This window comes from Zonotrichia leucophrys, chromosome 1A, assembly GCF_028769735.1.
Source record: "Zonotrichia leucophrys gambelii isolate GWCS_2022_RI chromosome 1A, RI_Zleu_2.0, whole genome shotgun sequence".
NCBI classification, from domain to species: Eukaryota; Metazoa; Chordata; class Aves; order Passeriformes; family Passerellidae; genus Zonotrichia; species Zonotrichia leucophrys.
The window spans coordinates 13934538-13952672 of NC_088170.1; the positions used below are offsets into that span (position 1 = coordinate 13934538).

The 18135-nt window shown below is 42.9% G+C and overlaps 1 protein-coding gene across 1 annotated transcript in view; it reads left to right on the top strand.

Moving 5' to 3' along the window:
• Window positions 1-13078, top strand: part of TRIM24 (tripartite motif containing 24) — a 54093-nt gene extending 41015 nt beyond the window's left edge. The window contains exons 11-19 of the mRNA XM_064700941.1: window positions 747-926; window positions 2675-2810; window positions 3413-3485; window positions 4791-4959; window positions 5504-5802; window positions 8746-8878; window positions 9656-9730; window positions 10923-11072; window positions 12103-13078. Of these exons, the coding sequence (XP_064557011.1) occupies window positions 747-926; window positions 2675-2810; window positions 3413-3485; window positions 4791-4959; window positions 5504-5802; window positions 8746-8878; window positions 9656-9730; window positions 10923-11072; window positions 12103-12312 (1425 nt within the window). The 3' untranslated portion in view covers window positions 12313-13078. The remainder of the gene's footprint in view (window positions 1-746; window positions 927-2674; window positions 2811-3412; window positions 3486-4790; window positions 4960-5503; window positions 5803-8745; window positions 8879-9655; window positions 9731-10922; window positions 11073-12102) is intronic.
• Window positions 13079-18135: the final 5057 nt, after the last annotated feature.

Consider the following 18135-nt stretch of genomic DNA (forward strand, 5'->3'; position numbering starts at 1 on the left):
ATATCTAAGAGAACTTGTGGGAATAAAAAAGTAAGTCACTTCTATTCTGTGCTTCTGAAAAGAAGGCTGGCCTGTCTACAAGCCTTTCTTTCAAGATACCTCATAATTCAGTAATGTCTTTCTGAAACTAGAGGCCAGCAAATAGAATGACTGACTAAAAGGAAATTGAGCAGAGTCAGATTTTGCTTGCAGTTGCCAGGAAATTCCATTAAAGTCATTGAAAACTGCATACATCTAGATGAGAAAGAAATCTGGTCTGACTTGACTGTGCACTTCATATCATAGTGTTAAATATATATATGGATGGAGATCCAGTCAGCATTTCAAATTCTTAATGACTTTATGTTGTTCGGGGAACATCAAAGACTTCAAGGCATGCAGGTTTATTTGGTAAAGCACTGGAGCAGTTGTGCCTTCAGCCTATTACCTGTAATGCCTTTATTTAACAAAAACTGTTACTTTTCTTACTCAAAACTGTCAATGCAGCATGAAATATTAATAGATACTTAGCACTGAGGCATAGCTTTGAATTTAAGAATTTGCATTAATTTCTTCTATTCATAGTTTTCAACTACTTATCATCTTGTGAGATTGGTTTATGAAATAACTTCAGAGTAAATCAGGATTTTATGTTTGAAGTCAGCTTCCTGAAACAAGCTGCTGGTTATATCAGTATATTCAGTTAGATGTGACCTGTTGCAAAGAAAAAAAATGCTGAATTGTGGATTTTTGTCTCTTCTCTTTAGTGGCAGATCAGCAGTGGACAAGCTCCATCCACCCCTTCTACTGCAAGCAGCTCCACATCGACTCCATCCAGCCCCACAGTGACCAGCGCTGCTGGGTGTGAGGGGAAGAATTATGGCCCCCCTGTGATAGATTTGAGTTCCCCAGTGGGCAGCTCCTATAATCTGCCATCCCTCCCTGATGTGAGTGTGACATAGAGGCAGTGTTTTACAGATTCTATTTTGAAGTCTTAATGTTTGTGAGAAATAGAAACCTTTTAGACTGAAATTCTATTTGTCAAAATGAAACAGTTCTGGGAAATAAACATTGCAGAGTTGCCTGCACGTTGCTGGAAATACTCAGAACCATTCTGGGAGACAGCTGTTAGGACAACTAAGAAAAGTAGGATTAGAAGTTGTAATTGTAATTGGACATGTTTATTTGTATGCTGCATATTTTTCTGCAGCCCTCATAATGATCCTTACAAAATTGTTATAAATATGTGTTAGCTTAGCTTTTGTTGACCAGTGTCCATAGATAGCAGTGGTATGCTGATGGCATTTCTGGTATATTTTTAACATTTCTAAAATCTATTTTTAACTTATTAAAGGAGCTATCTTAGGTAGGTGTTATTGGTCAGCATACTGGACATATTCCTTATGTCTTTTCCTTTTGGCACTTCTTTTCTTCATATATTCTCCAATGTGCCTCTGAGCTGGTGACAGAGCATAGTAAGGTCATAATTTCTTAACCTTCTAAGCTTCTCTTTTATAGTATGTATAAAAGAGAAGCTTAGAATCTTTTATCTTCTGAATGGTACATGTTTGCCAGAGGTCCATGTTGGAGTTATTGAGTCTTAGGTGATTTTATTTTTCCACATAACTACCTAACCTGTTTTTTGTGGTCTAAGGTTTGTAGATATCTGAAGTGTCATGTTTTTCTAGTCACAGCTTGCTGTTACTTCCTTTATCTCCTATCCATGCTTTGTTTTTACCTACATACTGTGTGTTCTCTTTATTAAAATGGAGAACATAGGCTACAGAGTCACAGTATTTGTCAGACTTCAAGGGGGAACTACACAACGTGGTCATTAAACCACTGAGTCTGTGAGACATTTTAGCATATTTGTTTCTGTGACAGTGTTATGAACTCTTCTGCTTGTATGTGATGGAGTTCCTGCTTTCAAGATACACGGCCCAAATCACTGTAAATGTGCTGACGTTGTCAAGGCTGCTGCATCCACTTTGGACACATCTTATCAAATGTTATCTTACCTATTGGGAGAAACCAAACATTTCAAAAAATCATTCCCCCTCATCAAACCAGAACATGTAGTTTTAATGCAAAGTTAGAATGCTGCATTGGGAGCCCCAGCTGAATAAAATTCAGTTGTCTGGCCTGAGCCATGGTGGAAAGAGGAAGTGTTGGCTTGCTGTTTCCATTTTGAGTCAATATGCATGGCTCCTGTCCAGAGGGTGTGTGGGACAGATGGGACTGAGTGTCCTTTGAGCTTCTTCCAGTCCTGTTCAATACCCATGGATTAAGGGGTAGTTTGTGTATAGCATATTATCTTTTTGAGAGTATTTAATGTGAGCAAGTCCAAGGAAGGTATGGAGATAAACTTACTTCAGTGTGTGAAAGCTCCATGTTTGATTCAAGCCTTCTCTGTAGCCTGTGGAGAAGAATTGGCACCTACAGAATTATCTGCTCTTAAAATGAAGCACTGTCTGGATTTGGCTATTTAATTTTATTTTAGGGAAAGCAAGATTATATGTTGTAAAGTAACCATCTCACTTTTGGATGGGTAAATTTTGTGAAATGCATTTTGGTCTTTGCTTTCAAAATAACAGCATGGCAGAGGCTTTTTGGGTTTGTTTTGTATTAGTTGTTTTGGAGGGGTTTTTTTCCCTTCCCAATACTAACTGCTTCCCTTTGCTTCCCCACCTTTTAGATTGATTGTTCAGGAAACATCACACTGGATAATACTGTAAGGAAGGATGGCACTGTAGAGCAGAATCAGCCAAAACCCCCTTCAAACAGGACTGTGCAGTCACCAAATTCCTCAGTACCATCACCAGGCCTCTCAGGTAATTGAATGTGGTGCAATTTTCTATTTAAGTGGTGCAATTGAAAAATCAAATGTGGCAATGTTGGCACTGACATCAGAATTAATTCTGTTTTATATTAAACATGAGAAATAAGAAAATGAACACGAAGTTGTAGAAACCCTGGTAGGAGGTAGAGTTGAGATAATATTTTAGCAGCACTAACAGCCCACTCAGCCTGCTCAGGGCTGCTGCTCAGCAATGTGCCTCACAAGGCTGTTGGCTCTCTGGGCCCCAGACCTTTGGTCTCTCTCAGATCTGTCCCCCAGACTTCTTCCTGCTCACAGCTTCGAGTTTCCTGGCAGTTCTCCTGAGAGATCTGCTTGGATTTAGTAAGACAAAAGAGCCTGCAGTGATCAGGTAGAGAGGTCAGCCAGGCAAGGTCCTCCCTCACCCACCAGCCTGCTTGCATGTATGGGCCCTGTCTTAGTCCTCTTTCCCTCTGTTGGCTCATGCCTCTCATCCTTTCATGAAAATGTTTAAAATGAGGTATTTCTCACTGCAGGAGAAATTTTCCCCAAAACATGTGTACTTCTCTGAGTTGTATCTCAGACCTGTGTTCTGTTCTGATCCTTCTGTCCTAGGAGGAATCAGTGTGACAAACGTACACCCTCCAATTCGTTCACCCAGTGCCTCCAGTGTTGGGAGCAGAGAGAGGTAAGGAAAGTGTGAGAGATGGAAACGTAACTTCCACCTCCACAGAGCACGCCTGAATCTCTTCTCTCTTTAATGCATAAAGGTGTGGATTTGTCTCACCTTCTCTGTTAACAGGTCAGGCCTGATGGTTGTTATAGCTCTCTTTGCATTCTAAAAGCAGTAATTTCATTTGTAATGCATTAATAGAACATCTAAAGACGTATTGGCTCTGTAAATGATGGTTAGGTTGGAGTCATTGAAAGAATACTACTTACAAATTAGGTTTTTAGTTCAGAAAAATCAGCTAAAGGAAAAAGCTGCATATTGAAGGCCCTTGTGGAACTATAAATTACTCCAGAATTAAGGAACTGATGCTACAAAGAGGGTTATTAAGCATTTTCTGCTGCAATACAGTTAAGTGAGCACTAGATATCTACTGAGAGTCTACACAAATGTTTTTATCCCTAACTGATGGAATATTAATGAACAAATATATTTACACAGTGTTGTTTAAAGAGTGCAGATCTGTTAATGTGTTGCAATAAATTAGAGCATGCATCTGACATGAGATTAATTTTTCATGCAGAGAAAAATCAGATGACATTCATTCTACTTGAGTTGGAAATGCAGGTGCTTTTAAATCTGAAATACCTTTTGCTCTGTTCCATTTACATGGTGAATTCTGTGAAGGACTCTTATGAACAGTTTAAATTAACAGTTTAAATAGTTGTTTGAAGAGTCTTTACTTGCATTTAAAAATGTGATTTGATATGCTGCTGCTTGAATTAATTTTGTTAGATTTAAATTCTTCACTTTTATTTTAAAAGATAAGAAGGTATTTTAAAGTTTGATCGTCCATTCTCATCTTGTTGGGACTAAATACATGGAAAAAGACAGATCTAGTTCCAAAAGTAGGGTCCAAGTTTTGGTGGAGCTGCAAGACTCTAAGTTTCCCAAGATAATATAAATATGTATTTTATCTGCTTTTTTTGGTTGTGTAGTTTACAATGTCCAGTGAAGGTGCTTTTTTGTGCATGATTTGAAAGAAAGTGAACTTTGCAAATTTTGCACTAATGGGTCAAACCATGAGTAATTCTCAAATTTTAGTGGTGGAGCCATTAAAATTTTCCCATTTGGTAATGCTTTTTCAGTATACATCAATGGAAATAAACTTGGATGTTGCATTCCATAAAGAGAATACTATTCAGGATTCAAAGAAACAAAGTAGATTCACATCCTGAGGTCTTGGAAAGCATCAGTGTACAAAAGGTGTCCAGTTCTGACTGCCAATTTCCTTTTTTTCCTGCCTTTTCCCGTCATTTGCAGTTCTGGCTCCTCCAGCAGGCCACCAGGAGCTGATTCCACACACAAAGTCCCTGTTGTTATGTTGGAGCCCATCAGAATTAAGCAGGAGCCAAGTCCCTCCAACGAGACCTTTGATTTCCCCATCGTGGTGGTGAAGGAAGAGATGGAGGAGGAACCCCGGCCTCGGAATGTAATGTTTGCAGCTGGAAAGAGCTCCTTTCTCTTGGGAGGGTATTTTGTATTTATGAGGACCAAAATAATTTACTGGTATTCTCTTGGGAACTGTTTCAGGGGAAAACTAAAAAACAAAGTAAAAGGAAGAGGTGAAATTCAAAATCAAACTAGCCTACTGCCAATTAAATTAAATGGTGTGATCAGACTGCTTTTATCCATTGGAAACCTGGGAAATCCAGGAATAACTTTCAGAAATGAAATTTTCAGGTGCTGCTAGGAAGTGTTTCTAGTCATAGTGCAGGAATATCCATAAACAAGGTACTATTTTTTTGGGCCATCAGAGATTAGTATTTTATTGGTGGAGCAGTAAATAGCCTTTCACAGCTAATTTCTGGTGTTCATTTGCCTGTGTTATAGATGTTAGTAATTTCTGCTTGCATGTAGCAAGCTGTATGGCTGCTGGTATATAAATCTGTTATTCAGGTCAGTTAGCAGGTTTTTAGGGTCATGTAAATTCACATAACTAACTGTAATCTGACTTCCTTTGTTTCTTCCTGCAGTCCATACTTACTTCCTTGCTGCTGGATAACAGTCACAATTCCACTTCTGAGGAAGCCATGCTAAGAACAGATGCCCCAGACAGCACAGATGACCAGCCAGGGGCACTGCAGGAGAACACATTCCCTGGGAAAACAGGATGGATGGGATCCTCCCACGCTGGCGAGGGCAGGAAAGAGGATGATCCCAATGAAGACTGGTGTGCTGTATGCCAAAATGGAGGGAAGCTCCTCTGCTGTGAGAAGTGTCCCAAAGTATTCCATCTTTCCTGTCATGTCCCTACACTGATGAGCTTTCCAAGGTAATTGACTTTTTAAATTCCATCTAAACTTGCATTAGAAGACATTAGACTTGTATTGTGAAACCCAGGGTTAGAAGTTTCAGTCTCAGAGGAAGAGCAGTGCCTTCTTTAAAGTCTTTTATCCAGGCATTTTATTACTTGGAGAAAATCTGAATTTTCATGAAACTTCAGCTTAATTGTAATTTTTCTACAAAGTCCAGTAAAACTCTTCACTTATTTGACAATTAAGTAAGATCACATCTAGGGCATCTATTATTAAAACTGGGACACAGAATTAGCAATTTGTCATAAAATGTTTTAAGGGTGAATGAAAATAGTTAAATTCCTTAATAATAATGATTTTTTATAAAAAAAAGAATAAAGAAGATATGTCTACAGGAAAAATCTGAATTAAATATATTACTTCAGTGCTTAACATGGTTAAACTCCAAGCATGGGATGTGTAGTGACTGACATATTTAATAACAGCCAGTGTTGAAACAAGCATTAGGCTTTCTTGGTTGGCTGTTAGAAAACCATTCTCAGTTTCTTGACTTTCAAAATCAAGTAGATTATTGTTATAAGCATTACTGGCATTTGCTTCTGGAAATAGTGTCTTTAAATGGGCATTTGTCAATGCCCCAGCTTGGAAATGTCATGCAATAAGCTTGTTTGCATTAAAGGATAAAAACATTGGTCATAACATGCTCATTGGTTAATGCTTTTATAAATATTAGGTTTTCTGATTAAATATCAGCATAGTTTACTGGTGTAAAACATTTGGATAGCAACTTAGATTAGCAGGTTGATCATCTCTGTGCTACTCTGAACAGGCATACTTCTGGAGGTATGTCTTTCTTTTAAATGTCAGTTGAAATGGCACATAAAAATGTTTCTCTTACTTTTTGAAACTTCAATTTCCAGCTGTAATGCGACATTACAGCTTTATGCCATAAGGAAAACCCAGTAAGGTTACAGTAAGTACTTAAATTATTAAATATCCATTCTGGCAAGGAAACAAAAAGTAATCTTGAAGCAGGTAGATAACTATGCATTACAAGACTTTGTTTCTATTAAAACTAAATATTCAATAGCAAGTCTTTAAAATGCTTTATTTTTTCTGGATCATTCAGTGGAAACTGAGGTAATGATGTCTGAGGGCAAGAGAGCCAAAACCCACTTTGGTGGCAGGAGTTCAGATCTGTAAAGGTGCAATATTGCTCCAGGTGCATTGTGCTCCTGGGCTCCAGAGCAGTTGGGTGAAGTTTCCTCCTCACTTCTGATGTATCAGGTTTTTGTTCTCATCTTTCTGGGGTTGTTTGCTTTTTTCCCTCCCAACTCAAAGTCTGCCAAACAAACTTTAATCTCTTAGCATTAGTTCCTTCAAACACACAAAATAATTCTGTTATTATTGTGTCAGTGGTGTCAATCTGCTGCTTTCATGGTTGGTTTTTTCCTGTTTCAGGTGGATAGAGCAATTTCATAGGTTCATAGAGTGTTTTGTTCACAGGGTGTTTTGGGTTGGAGGGACCTTTAAAGACCCTCTAATTTTAACCTCCCTGCAACACTCAGGGACTTCTTCAACTAGACAAGGTTGCTCAGAGCCCCATCCAACCTAGCCTTGAATGTTTGCAGGAATAAGGCACCCACCACCTCTCTGGGCAACCTGTGCCAGTGTTTCACAGTCCTCACTGTAAAAAACTTTTTTCCTTGTATCCAGTCTGAATCTACCCTCTTTCAGTTTAAAACCATGTTCTCATGTATATTAATAAGGCCACAGCATCTTTTTTCCTTCACTCCAACCTACCACATTTCTCCTGAGTCTTGGATATTTTAACACCTCATTCCTCTAATCTGTTTCTTGTTTTCTTGTATCTCAAGATCTCTAGGTCATGGCCTGTATTAATTTTTGTATATCTGCCACATCATTTCTGTGAGGCTAATCCAGGCACAGAGGTGACACTGTCATAAATCGCTCTGTGAAGTTAAGACAGTAGAAAGTAAAACTTCTTGAAGCAAAATGCCCATCATTCACCACTGCATGCTAAAACTGGCAGATGGTGAAAATCTTTGCATCACTGAATAGAAAACAGTAAGATGAATTCTTCTGCCTTACTATTGAAATGAAACAAAGGGTGCTGCAGAAACTATTTCCCATTTATGAAGACTCTGTTTAACATACCTCTGGGTAAATGCATGCATTTGGTCTCACAACTGGTCATTGCTGGATTCTGTCTATTGTGTGACAGTTCAGCCCTCTGGTGGTTATCTGCAAGCATGCAGTTTCTTTTTGTAGACAACTATAGTAAAAAAATAGACTCTTCATAGTTTTTTTTCAAAACTTTCAAGTTCAAAAATTGTGTTCAACAATCAGTAGACATAGCTTGCAGAACTAATTATCTTATAATCTCATAGTGACCTTTAAATCTCCAGTACTGTCTTATGCAAACTGGTAAAATCATGAATACCTCAAAGTTTTAGGGAGTGAAATATTTTCAGTTTTACAAAGAATCCTGTCTATGGTAATCTCTGTAGATTAATAATGTGCTGTAGGATCAAGCTTGTAGAGAGTATGTAATTCTCACCATATAACACTAACACTTTTCCTTCTCTTCAGCCCATATGACTCCTTCAGTCTCTCTGTAGTCATGGTTGTACAGGGCTTTCATAGTGCTGTCCTTAAATCCTGTGAGCTCAAGTGAAAAAACTCAGGATTGACAAAGGTAGAGACCATCTGTCTGTCTTTCTGCTAGGACACCATTAATGGCACCAGTGACACCAGAAGGAAACAAAGCTGTAGTAAAGCATTTTTGCCAGCAGCGTTTTGTACCACCATCAAGAAAACAACAGAGATGCAGAGAAAACTCACCCCACAGATGAGGGATTTACCCAGAAATATGTGGAAAGCCTTCCACAAAGGAGTGCTCCCTCAATGAGCTCAATGTGTCTGTTTGTCTTTTTTAGTGGAGAGTGGATCTGTACATTCTGTCGGGATTTGTCCAAGCCAGAAGTTGAATATGACTGTGATAAACCTGCTCACAGCTCTGAAAAAAGAAAATTGGAAGACACCATGGGTTTGGCACCCATAGACCGCAGGGTAAGGATAAAATTTTTATTTAAAACTTTGAAGCTGAAGCAATTTTGACCTGTGTTAGAAACTTTTGTCAGTGTTTATCTGTTTTCAGTTGGCAACTTGTGTAAATATGCTGAAATGAGTACTTCATTTGGGGTCTTAGTCTACATGTAGAATGATGGAGACTGCCAGGCTCACAATGACTGATTATGTGGGAGATTGTGATGGGATTTATTGCTAACACAGTATCTAAATGTTACCAATGCAGTGTGTAATATAAGCTGTAACATTGGGTCAGCTGGAATCATGCAGGTTTGCAGAAAGCACCACTGCAAAGCAGCAAAGCACCCATGGAGCTACATGAGGATTTTATCCCTACTTGTTACTCCCCTGTCCAAACCTGGGTGTTCCCATCCTCGGGCTGGATGTGCCCTGCAGGGGTGGGATCCACCTGGAAGCTGCCCTGCAGCCTCGGAGGTCACTTGGCCATTTGGCCCAGGCTCCAGGAGCATTCTGTGCCCTTTGCAGGCCCACGTGTGCCATCATCACTCCCCCACCTCGGGAATGCATTAATTATGCAAGCATCCAGACACTTCCTCCTGCAATTCCCACCTGGTGTTCTTATCTTAGGACAGATCACTGTTGCCCATCACACAGAAGTCTTTTTCAGAATCTCTTTCGAGGCTCAAGATCCAGTTTATTATATTTGTGTACACAAAGAAAAAGGGGGAATACGGAGCTCTGTGTTTTCTGTAGATATCTGAATTAATAGGGTATCTTGGAATGTTTTTCTTGGCACAGAAGTGTGAAAGACTGCTGCTATACCTCTACTGTCATGAAATGAGTCCTGCCTTTCAAGATCCAGTTCCTCCCACAGTATGTACCTCACTTCTTTCTATTTTATGTCAGCAGCATATCTGCCATGTTTCTAGTGGCATTCTAAAGTTCATTATCAGAAGTCAAATTCCACAGACATTCAATGTATTAAACATGCTTAGTTTTATTCAAACTGTCTGAAGGGGAAATTAAAAGTTGAAGCACTGGGTTGGCAGGGGATTTACAAGTAAAATTCCACAATAACTGATTTTACTTAATACTTCAAAAATAGTTTAAAAAGTAATTTCTAACACTGCTGACTTCATAACCCTGAGTTACATCACTGAGAAGGTAAATTGGGATATATTTGGGGGTTTTAAACATTACCTGATTTTGAGAATTGGGGTACTCCATAGTACTAATATGAAATTGAATTTCTTATTGACTGGAAATTTGTTAGTTTAAAATGGTAAACAGCATTGAGTCCAAAGCTACAAAGAGCTACCACTGTGATCAGATGAAAAGATGTTCTTCATGACAAGTCAGTGGGGAAGGACAAGTCAGTGGGGAAAGAGTTCATCAAAAAGCAGTATGTTCCTAGGCAGCCTTTATTCCATTTGAATAAGAATTTTGAAGAACATTCCACAGAGTTTAATAATAAGAAATGGCACAAGAGATTAATTGATTATTCATATTATGGTCATGTGTTATTAAATTCAGGTATTAAAAACATGAATCCAATTAGGAGAATGTAGGAAAAAATACAAATATATTACTACTGGTTTCCATTCTTATTTACTTTCTTATTCTTTCTAAAGAAAAAACCTCTTGATCCTACAGCCACAGTTTAGGTATGAAAACCACTGATATCTCTGAAATTTGCCATCATTTCAAAGGACTTATTTCATATGGTGGTCTTGAGACTGAAACTTAATAGAGAGCTTATTTGACCACATCTGAAAATGACATCCAGACCAACTCATTGGCTCTATTATATGTACTTAGTGGAGGTTTTATGTGTTTCTCTTTGATTTTAAAATAGGCATTGGAAAGACTATACTTTAGCCAACAAATTGTCACACATCACTGTTAATCCAGAAACTGTCTGCATGTATGTTAAAAGTGCAATTCTTGTATCTTTGAGTTGTACTTTGAAGATGAGACTAAATCTTACCTACTCCCTCAAATCTAAGTGTTTAAAAAACAATAAATTAGAACATGATTGCATTTTGGACTTTTTTTCCCCACTTAGGTCCCTGATTACTACAGAATAATCAAGAAGCCTATGGACTTGTCAACCATCAAGAGAAGACTTGAAGGGACCAATTCATTCTACACAAAGCCAGAAGATTTTGTGGCTGATTTCAGACTGATTTTCCAAAACTGTGCTGAATTTAACGAGGTTAGAAAAGTAGATACTTTATCAGCTTTGTTGGCTTAGTTGTTTTCAGTATAACTGTAATAGGGGTACGACTTACAACACAAGAATTTTTTGTAGTAAACTTACTTTTATGATGAGAAAAACAGTGAAAACATAAATCAGATTTGACACTGCTGTGGGCTGAGGTAACTCTGCAGTGGAGGTCTTTCCACAGAAGGGAGGAGGGTGGTAACAAACACAGCTCAATGGCCTGACAGCAGCTAAAGAAAAGGACAGTGTTTATCATACAGGTTAATGGTGGGCATTACAATCTAAAAATTGGTTTCATCCTGCTTGTGTCAGATCTTAAATTCAGTGGGGTTTTCATTCTGGGATCCCTTATGATTTCAAGTTGCATGTAATAGTTATTATCCCCTACTGCACATAAGGCAGAATGTGGTGAAATAGGGATGCAGGTTCTGAGTGGGCCACAAAATGAGAGAGAATTACAGTGGGAATAAAGGCTTTTCCAAGTGGCTTCTGTGGGGTTCTCATCCAGTCACCCTGAGAGCTAGGAGTTACTCCTACACTGGTGATATCTGCTTCAGGAAACTGGTGGCTGTGGATGACTTTAGGACTGCTCAGTCTTCCATGTTACACTCATCATCTACCAAGTAATATTTTATGTTACTAAAAGATCTGTAAGCTAGAAAAGTTTCTAACACCCTAAGGGCGTATCTGTGTTTCACAACACAACACAACTCTGTCCCCCTGCTCCCACCCAGTCAGGATTTAAGACTTTTTAGAATCTTTACACAACTTTGAGTACCCAGACAATGTGGCTTTTATGAGTGGCTTCTATGGTCACCTGTTAGAGAAAAAAAATCATTGGTGGTTGTTGGCTGGAAGATCTGCCCTCACTTTGCATTTTTGTGCTCTTTGGGGCCCTGTGCTCCATAGCCATTTCGTGCTGATGAATAAGTTTTTATTTATAGTTTGTACCTAAAAGAGCTAATGTGATCCAAGTCCAGAGCTATTTCACAGTGCACTGATGTTGTTCATTCACCCACAGCCCGATTCGGAGGTGGCTGATGCTGGCATGAAACTCGAGGCCTACTTTGAAGATCTCCTAAGGAACCTTTATCCTGAGAGAAAGTTCCCTGTCCAGCCAAGCAGCCAGAGTGAAAAAGATAACCCAGAACTTAGCGATGACTCGGATGATGACTTTGTACAGCCGCGGAAAAAACGCCTCAAAGGAGAAGAGCGGCAGTTCTTTAAATGAGCCACATGTGTTACTACAGAAAGTTTTTTAAAGACTGAAAATATTTATCACTGGTATCACTGTTTTGACTTGTAGGTTTGTGAATATTTACTAGACTTTCTACCCCCTGACTGAAACACAAATCTAATGGAGATCAAGGCATGTGAAGAGCTTCTCTGAAGTTCAAACCTTTCATCTCTTTTCTGGAGCAGCTCAGAAATTGCCATTTGCGTGGGGTGACAGCTGTTTAACTTTGCTTTGAAGAAGTTTGTACAGAATTGAACTTCAAAACACGACATGAGTTCAACATGTGGCTTTCTGAGTTTAAAATCTGATCTCACCAGACTTTTAATTTTACCAAAGGCATGTGGCTGGCCATAATTTGATCTCTCTGTACTGTATTTAACACAAGCCATGAAAAAAGATGGTGTAACGTTGTTGTCCTGCAGTACTGGTTGGTATAATGAGAGTGTAGTTGCCCCCAAAGAAGTTACTGGAAATTTTTAAATGTAAGGGAGAGGGTATTAAAAATAACTTAAAAAAAACCCCCACAAAAACAAAGAGGAATTTGTGTGAGAGTTTATAATGGAGGAAGTAAAGAACTGAATATTTTGGTTTGTGTCATGTTTCTCACCACCAGCAGGAGCCAGTGGTATTTCTGTACTATTTTAACAGGTGTCTCAAGTGTGATGTACCTCTGTTTAATGAAATTGGTGGGAAAGTCTTAAGTGGAAAAATGTTTGTTTGCAAAAGCAGTCATTTTTGTGAATTTTTAAAGAGGGGAGAAAAAGCATCCTTTCTGTGCACAATCTCTTGTTCTTTTCCCACATTTCTAAATATGTCAGAATTCAAGCAGTATTCACTCGGGAGTACACAACTTTGAAGAGAAAGGTATTGCTGCTCTTCAGCCCTCCATCTGTCCCTGATCACCAGAAAACGAAGATGAATTACCTTATTTTGTTCCATCTACTTTCCAGAAGTTCTGACAACAAGCTTGGGATTGCTTCTGTCCTCAGAGCACACCTCCAGTGGGACCCACCTGTGAAAGCTTCCCATCAGTTCTGTGGTTCCAGCTGGCTCCCTGAAAAACTCCAAACTTCACCCAAACAGAACTTCATCCAACTCTGACCTTTTATTTTAAGGCATCTCCAAGGGCATTGCTTGGGGTTTCATTTCTGGGAGGGAAGATTCCCTTGACTTTAACACTGCTGATGGATGATGTCCCCAGGCTGGAAGGGAAGGGGTTTGGGGGCTGGGACATACCTGGGGTGTGCGGGAGCTCCGGGAGGTTGGCACTGGGAATTGCTGTGTGAGCCCCGTGCCGGCATTCCCAGGGAATGGCAGCTGCTCCTCGGGGTAATTCTGGGGTGTCAGGGGCTCTGTCTGGGCTGAGGCATCTCCAGGTGCCTGTCAGAGCAGCCCCTGGCTGAGGAGCTGTGGGCAGCCCTTTATCCACATCCCAGTGCCCATCCCAGGGTGTGTGCGTGGCACGGGCAGGACACTGAGGCACAGCTCCTCCCCTGCACGTACCGAGGACAAGAGGGGCCGGTTCCCCTCCTGGAGCCCCGGCCTCCTCCTGCCCCGCATTCCAGCCAGCTGGGACACACTGAGCAAACACCAGGGAACGTTCCTGGCAGGGCGTGGGGGTCACCAAGGCCTCCATGCAGCTCTGGGCCAGGAAAGCGGCCCCAGCCTGAGCACCTGCAGTGATTTTGGGCTGAGAACACTCACCTGCAGGAAAGGCCCCTCTGCAGCTGGGACCAGCCCTGACACTCTCCAGAAGAACTTTGGCCATGGACTTGTCCTGCTCATTTCTCCCTGGAAAGGGACATGGAATGAGCACCTTTACAGCTGTTGGGTAAATGCTGGAAAGGGCAGGAAGCCAGGGTTACTGGAAGAGTTTTGTGCTGTCATGTCAGGTACCAGCCAGTTCTGCTCTAGAGCCAGTCTAGGGGCTGGTGTGTAAAGCAGCATTAGCAGGAAAGAAGGAGCTACATTTGCATAAGGAGTTCCCTTGCCGCCAGCAGCCATCCCCATCCCAGGCAGGACATTCCTCATGAGCCTGAGACTGGCTCAGGTGCCTGGAGCAGGGTGCTGACGAGGCCAAGATTCTGAATTCAATCCCCACATGGATCAATCACTTATCACCGTTTGACTTGATGATCCTCGTGGCTCTTTCCAATCCAGAAGCTCCAGTGCTCCGGAAATAAAGAGCAAACCGTTTCAATTGGCTTTTTAAACCCACGGGTTTTTCCATCGAGGAGTGCGAGCCACGGAGAAAGTGGAGGAGGGAGAGCATCGAGTCTCACCCGGCAGGTGTCGGATGAGCGGCTGGAGCCGGACCGAGCCCTGGCGGGGCCCCGGTCCCACACCGGCCGCAGTCCAGGCTCGGTCCCAGCGCCCGCCCGGAGCGGCTCCTCCCGCCCGCGGCGATCCAGCGCCGCTCGTTCCGCGGGAGCCCCGGGGGTTCGGGGGCGGAGGGCGCTGCTCTGCCCGGGGGTGCGGTGCCCTCGGGGTTCCAGCCGGGGCGGCTCCGCATCCCCGGGGCGCTGCGGGGCCGGAGCCGCAGCGGAGCCGCTGCTGCCGCTCCGCGTCCGCCAGGGGGCGCCCCAGGGGCCGGGGCCGCGCTGACGGAGCGGCGGCGGCGGCGGCGGGAGGGCCCCGGGTTCCGCCCGCTCCCAGCCGGGATCCAGCAGCGCCCGCTCCGGGAACCGCCGCCCTCCGCCCGGGCCCGGCACCGGCACGGCCCCAGCTCCCGGCAGCCGCACCGGGACCGTGCCCAGAGCCGCGGCGGGACCCCAGCCCCGCGCCGGCCGAGCGGGAGCAAAGCGGCAGCGCCGGGCTCGGCCCCAGCATCCGGCCCGGAGCGGCTCCTCCCGCCCGCGGCGAGCCCGGTGCTCAGTCCAGCCCAAATCCCAAATCCCGCACCCCGCCCGCCGAGGAGAAGCGGCTCCGCCCGGGACCCCCAGGACCCGGACCCAGATCCCGGTGCCGGCCCCATCTCAGCGCTCCGAGCGCCGGTCCCGCCGCAGCCCGGGACGAGCATCCCCGCCGCGAGCGGAGCGGGCGCGGATCCGCCGGCATTCATGGGCGGGGCGGGGCCGGCTCAGGTGCGGTGGGAACGGGCTGCGGGTACCGGCCCTCGGGCGGCGCGGAGAGCGCTTCTAACGCCGCTGCTCTGCCTTCCTTTTCGCTCTTTTCCTTTTGTTCTCTCCCTCTTTTTCTTTCCGTTTTCTCCTGTATGGAAAATCACTCTATTCAAAGCCAGTGTCCATAAAGGAAAGAGAAAAGCCCAGCCACTTTATTTACCAAGCCAGGCTGTTTCTCCATGGCTTTCTGTTCTAATCTAAAAGATTTACAAGCTTTACTAGAAAAGAGTTCAAAACCACACCAAAATACCACGAATCCAATAGTATCAGCAAAATAACTTAATTTTCTCATGCACTCCATCACAGGTCCTTGTGGGACCATCAAGAGGTACAGATGTAGTGTGGAGCAGGGAAAAAATTAGGATCATTTCTCTTCTTCAATTCCTGTGTTCTCAGTGATGTCGGGAAAAATAAGGAGAACTTAGTTTACACAAGAAGATTGGAGTCTGTTTTTAGTGACTGGCAGACAACACTCATAGGGAAACATTTCCACCTCTCTCAGCACAGGCAATCCATAAGCAACAGGATGGAATCTTGGAACAGAAACGATCAGGTGCTTTTTCCCAAGGTAGCATCTCTCCAGACAGCAGCCAGTGTAAGCACAGCTCAAGGAGAGGAGAGGGAGAGGGAGAGGGAGAGGGAGAGGAGGATCTCTCTTGTGAAAAACGCCAATAATTGGTTTTTAGAATTTTAAAAGTTTAATAGTAATAAAATGGTTATAAAAATAGTAATATAATGAGAGTAATAAAAATTTGGACAATTAGGATTTAGGACAATACGAGACAATAAGAACAAAGAGTTATGGAGGGTCTGGGTACCTCCTTCTGTGCAAAATAAGCCTGAAAAAGGACACACGTTAACAGAGGATTAACCCTTAAAAACAACAGCCTGTTGCATATTCATACATCTCATACATGATGCATAAATTCCATTCAAACACAGGATTCTGTCTGGTCACTGTCAGCTTCTTCCTCATAATCCTAATGGCACCTTCAGGACTGAGCAAGGCAGGAAGAAGTTCATTTCTTCTGATAAAAGGGCAATAAATTCTTTTTCTCTGAAAGATTCAGGTGTCCTGTGGCTGCTATCTCGGTGTGAGTCCCTTCTTTAAAAAAAGTATCCCACATAGCATCATTTCTATTTTAACATCTTGTTATAACCTAAAACTATATTTAACAGAAGAGAATTAATACAGCACTACTTTCTAACATAACACATACAATATTCATTTTAATATTTGCAAAAAGCCAATCATAAAATATGCATTTTTCACGTCTCTTCTCCTGGGATAGATGTCCCTGTTTCCCTGCCTTTCACATTGTCCACGGCAAATTTTCCTTACGGGTAATATGTAAGAAAAGAAAAATTCCAAGTGAAATTTGTCAGGATGACAGCCCTAGGACAGACATTTTCCCTTCTGTGCTCCCTGTGCTCCTGCTCTTTTCAGAGTATCCAGGAGCTCCCAAATTAGCACAAAGAGCCACCCTTAGTAGCACAGTTACTGACACCTCAGCTCTTGGCTGCAGGGAAGTGCCCTGGAAGCCCAGCAGGAGCACAACCCTCAGCACAGAGTCCAGGTGCGCACAAAGCACACACTCAAACTCCTCTCTCCAAACTCGGGTGCCTTCTGGATGCCACAGAAGAAGGAATTCCAACCCCACTGGGATTTCCTCCCCTTCCCTGCCGGGTTCAGTCTGACTGCTCCAAGCTCTCCCCCACTGAGGGATTACAGCTGAAATATTACACATACAGCAAACCCTTCCTGAATTAAAAAGACAACACTTCACTTGGCTGGAGAGAAAAGTGAGATCTGCTGTATTTCCCTAAGCCAGGCAACACAATTCAAGACAAACAAAAAAGCCTTTTCAGTTTGGGTCAAAAAGAACCTTTCAATGCTCTTTTTCACCATTTTCAACAATCTACCATATTAATTTTGTCTCTCTTCAAACAAAAATCTAATTCAGCTTTGAGAACCATACATTCTGGTGTCCCAAGCTACCACATAAATGCATTTCTCTTCCCCTGTGCCCCAAATATATCTTGGAACAGAACCATCCAAACTCCCTTTTCCTGGGAACCTGCAGAATTCTGTGTCAGCAGCTCAGCATTGCCTGATGAAAATCCCACAGACTTCCAGTGGGTTCTGCCTGCCTGGATTTTCAATTCCCTGCCCTGGCATCTGGGGCAGTTGTTTCCACTGCCCCAGGACAGGACAGGGAAGGTTCACATCTCGTCTCTCCCTGAGCTGCCATCAGAGCCTTTGGGAGCTGCTGTGTCAGCCCCAGGCCCTAAAGCATTTCCTTCCTTCCACCCTTCCAGAGCTGCCCCACAGCGCCCAGGAACGCCCCTGACCAAACCCCACAGCTCTGGTTTGCTGGCTTGCTCCCAGCCCTAAGGGATTTCAATGAAACAAGGGCTGAAAGCCTTCCTCAGGAGGAAGAACATGTAACTGTGTCTGAGCAATCCCTCAGCTCCATCCCTTTCTCTCCCTTCCTTTTGTTCATCTCCTGCCTCACACGCAGTGCCCACCTGGCTGGTTCCTTCATGTGGTGCCACAGAATTCCCAGCAAACAGGAGATCCACATCTCCCTCACCCTGCCCGTGCTCTGGGCGTCACAGAGCAGGAGAGACCACACACATAGCCCCCGTCCCCACAGAGCCCGTGTCCCCGCACCGGGAAACGCCGCGGAAAGCA